At 55.7% G+C, this 2,855-nt stretch overlaps 2 protein-coding genes across 2 annotated transcripts; both read right to left on the bottom strand.

Annotated features, from left to right (window-relative positions):
* Positions 1–28: 28 nt before the first annotated feature.
* On the bottom strand, positions 29–1,652 carry MGYG_00100 (high-affinity nicotinic acid transporter; the record flags this gene model as incomplete). Its single annotated transcript, XM_003175961.1, has 5 exons — positions 29–160; positions 231–968; positions 1,038–1,138; positions 1,216–1,445; positions 1,630–1,652. 5 exons carry the CDS (start codon positions 1,650–1,652, stop codon positions 29–31), a joined length of 1,224 nt encoding a protein of 407 aa, XP_003176009.1.
* A 432-nt stretch (positions 1,653–2,084) lies between these two features.
* On the bottom strand, positions 2,085–2,712 carry MGYG_00099 (hypothetical protein; the record flags this gene model as incomplete). The annotated part of the gene is made up of 3 exons (XM_003175960.1): positions 2,085–2,173; positions 2,310–2,497; positions 2,696–2,712. The coding sequence occupies 3 exons, from the start codon at positions 2,710–2,712 to the stop codon at positions 2,085–2,087; spliced, it is 294 nt and encodes a 97-aa protein (XP_003176008.1).
* Between the last annotated feature and the right edge of the window lie 143 nt (positions 2,713–2,855).

Raw genomic sequence — 2,855 nt, 5'->3', positions numbered from 1 at the left:
TAGACGGGTGACGATGCCTGAGTGTTTCCTAGGTGAGTTGAAGGCCGGTAGCGAAGCCACGCTGCCGAATCGCGGCAGGTTGTTGGCAGCCAGGCGGTAGGCAGTCCGACGGCAACATAGACTCCGCAGGCGACGAGGAAGCAGCCAAAGTAGTGTACGCCTGAGGAGCTGTCGGAGATCAGCAAGCCGTACCCTATGATGGTAACGCAGGTGAAGGCTATTGTGAAGACGGCTCTCTTCTGCCATCGATCACTGAACCAGGCCACGATGAGGTATGTGATTGCGCCCAGCGCGTAACATGGGATAGTCAATGCCTGCACCTGCGGGCCCGTCCAGTCTCCGAAGGCGGCGATGATGGTGGGCAAGAAGGTGCTGTATCCGTACAGCACAGCGTCGGTGCCAAATTGCCCAAGGCAGAAGAGGTAGATGGTCCAGTCCTTTGCGCCCTCCTTTGCATCGGCAATATGGAACAGTTGCGCGGAGTCTGTCTGGCCGATCTCACGTCTTCGCCGGGCCTTTCCAAGCTCCTTATCCTCTTCGGTCAGGTAGTAGGCCGTTTCTGGGTCGTCTGCGAGCCCAAACCAAGTAGCAATGCCAATGAGGAATGATGGGATGCCTTCGAGAATCATGATCCACCGCCATCCCTTGAGGCCAGCGGTGCCGTCCAGAAACCCGATGGCGTAGGCTAGAAGACCGCCGCACGCACCGGCCAGGGCAGCGGCGCTGAACAGGTATCCTACTCGCAGGGCGATCTCCTTCTTGCCGTAGAAGAGCGTCATGTAGGCGATCAGACCCGGGAACAGGCCGGCCTCAACGGCTCCCAGGATGAACCGGCAGACAACCAGGCCGGCGAAGTTCTGCGTGATGCCGGACAGCGTCGCCACGAGACCCCATACCGTCGTTATGACCGAGATGTAGCGGGAGGCAGTGAATTTCCGGATAACGAGGTTCGACGGGACTTCGAGGAGCTGTTCTTGCGTGTTAGCACCTGCTACCACTACCTCATCATCTAGCTTGTCACGAAAGGTGCTACTCACACAGTATGGGATGAACAGGATGGATACCGCAATCTGGTACTGGTTTCCTGTCAGGCCCAGGTCCTCTTCGAGGCCGTACAGCCTGGCATTCCCGATGTTCACTAAGACGTCACCTTGTTAGCTGTGGTTTCTTATAGCTAACTAGTTAGCCGCGACCAGGACAAGGACAAGGACCAACCTCGATCGAGGAAGCTGAACAGATACAGGCCAACGAGAAACGGGACGATGTGCTTGTCAATCTTCGATATCAGCGCTCGCTCGCGCTTCTCATCGATGACATCGACCTGCTCCGGCCCTGGCTTCCCCTCGAGCTCAACGATTTCGTTTTCTGTATCAGTCTCTCCCTCCCTCTCTCTCTCTCTCTGCTGCTGCTCCCTCTTCCTGTGTGCGCCTTTACCGAGCTTCCGGCTAACCGACAGGATCAGACAGGGATAGCTGCTGCGATACGAGAAGGAAAGGTATCAAGAGACGTTGGCTTCTTGGTCTACCTCTCTCGCCGCAGGCCGACCTTTAATAGAGAAGAAGAAGAGGAAGAAGAAGAAGATCCCCCTCGTCCGTCCAGCGCAGAATATATAGTCCCCAAGATAGTTACCTTCTACGCCTCCCAACCCGCATTCAACTGGGGCGAACCAGCGCCCACGGCGAAATGGAAGAGGAGAGACGGCAAAGAGGGAACTTTCCCGGAGCATTTCCGGAGTATGTGGAGCGACAGAGATAGGAAGAAAATATCGGTTAGGCGTGACGGTTGCCGTGGGTGCTCAGTTTCTTACGCCAAACTAGGGCCAACCCTCTACCACTTCTCGCCCATAACTAGTGGTTAGATCTCGATGGCCGGCGAGGAACAGGAACGAGAACTCAGGCAAAAACAAGCCTTGCCACGGCGTCTGATTGGGTTGAGTTGGCTTTTCTAGAAGGCGGTTTCGCCGGGTACCTTTAGCTTTTCTCGGGCGTCTTCCCCGGATTTCGAGACTCGCTGCGGCTCTAAGGAAGATGGGAGAGATGGGAGGAGGACGACGGCTCTATTGCTCCGTACTCCCCGTGAACTGCTTAATAGGAGGGCCATAAGGACTCCCAGACTTGTCGACTTCCGGCCTGGACTGGCAGAGCTCCTTGACCTATCTGGCCCGTGGAGTGACCTACGGGTTAACTACTTGGTTGCGCACAGTTCGCCTATCGCCATCGTGCCGCGGGGAGGATGACGAAATCTCGGGGAACTACCCCATTGCCGCTAGGACAGCGAGCTCTTGATATGGCCAGCGGCGGACAATATACACAGCTGGGCGAGGGAAGACGCAGACGCATTGCTGGAGTCGGCGGCAGAGAGGTCAAGGCTGGAAGCAGAAGTACCGTCATTTTTCTGTGTATACGCCTGTGTGGATGTGGTCTCCTTTTGACTAGGTGTCTCGACCTGTTCTGCGGCGTCTCCGGACAGATGGAAAACAACAGCTTTCCCCGGAAAGCTGAAACGTTAGATCCTCAACATCCCCATAAAGCAGGAGGGGAGTCGGGCTAGAGGAGCTGCTGACTAGACCAGTCCGATATATCTAAAACTACGGCGGCTCCTTACTTATAAACGCTAGCTGCTTCGCAAGGCCCATAAGCCTCCTGCTATCGACCTCCTGCAAATATATACGGGTTGAACCAAGACAAGGAAGTACGGGCTAACAACGGTCATGCTCAATGCCAGAAACTTTTTCTGTTAATCGCCTCCTGTAGCGTTGGGCACGACATGATATCCCGAAGGGTAGAGTCTTCAGGCCGACAGCCACTCTTGAAATGTCCCCCCACCCTTTCCCGCAGCCGTTTTTGCTCAGTGAC

Source organism: Nannizzia gypsea, genomic scaffold (genome assembly GCF_000150975.2).
Source record: "Nannizzia gypsea CBS 118893 supercont1.1 genomic scaffold, whole genome shotgun sequence".
Lineage (NCBI taxonomy): Eukaryota > Fungi > Ascomycota > Eurotiomycetes > Onygenales > Arthrodermataceae > Nannizzia > Nannizzia gypsea.
This window is presented reverse-complemented; position numbering and strand designations above follow the sequence as displayed.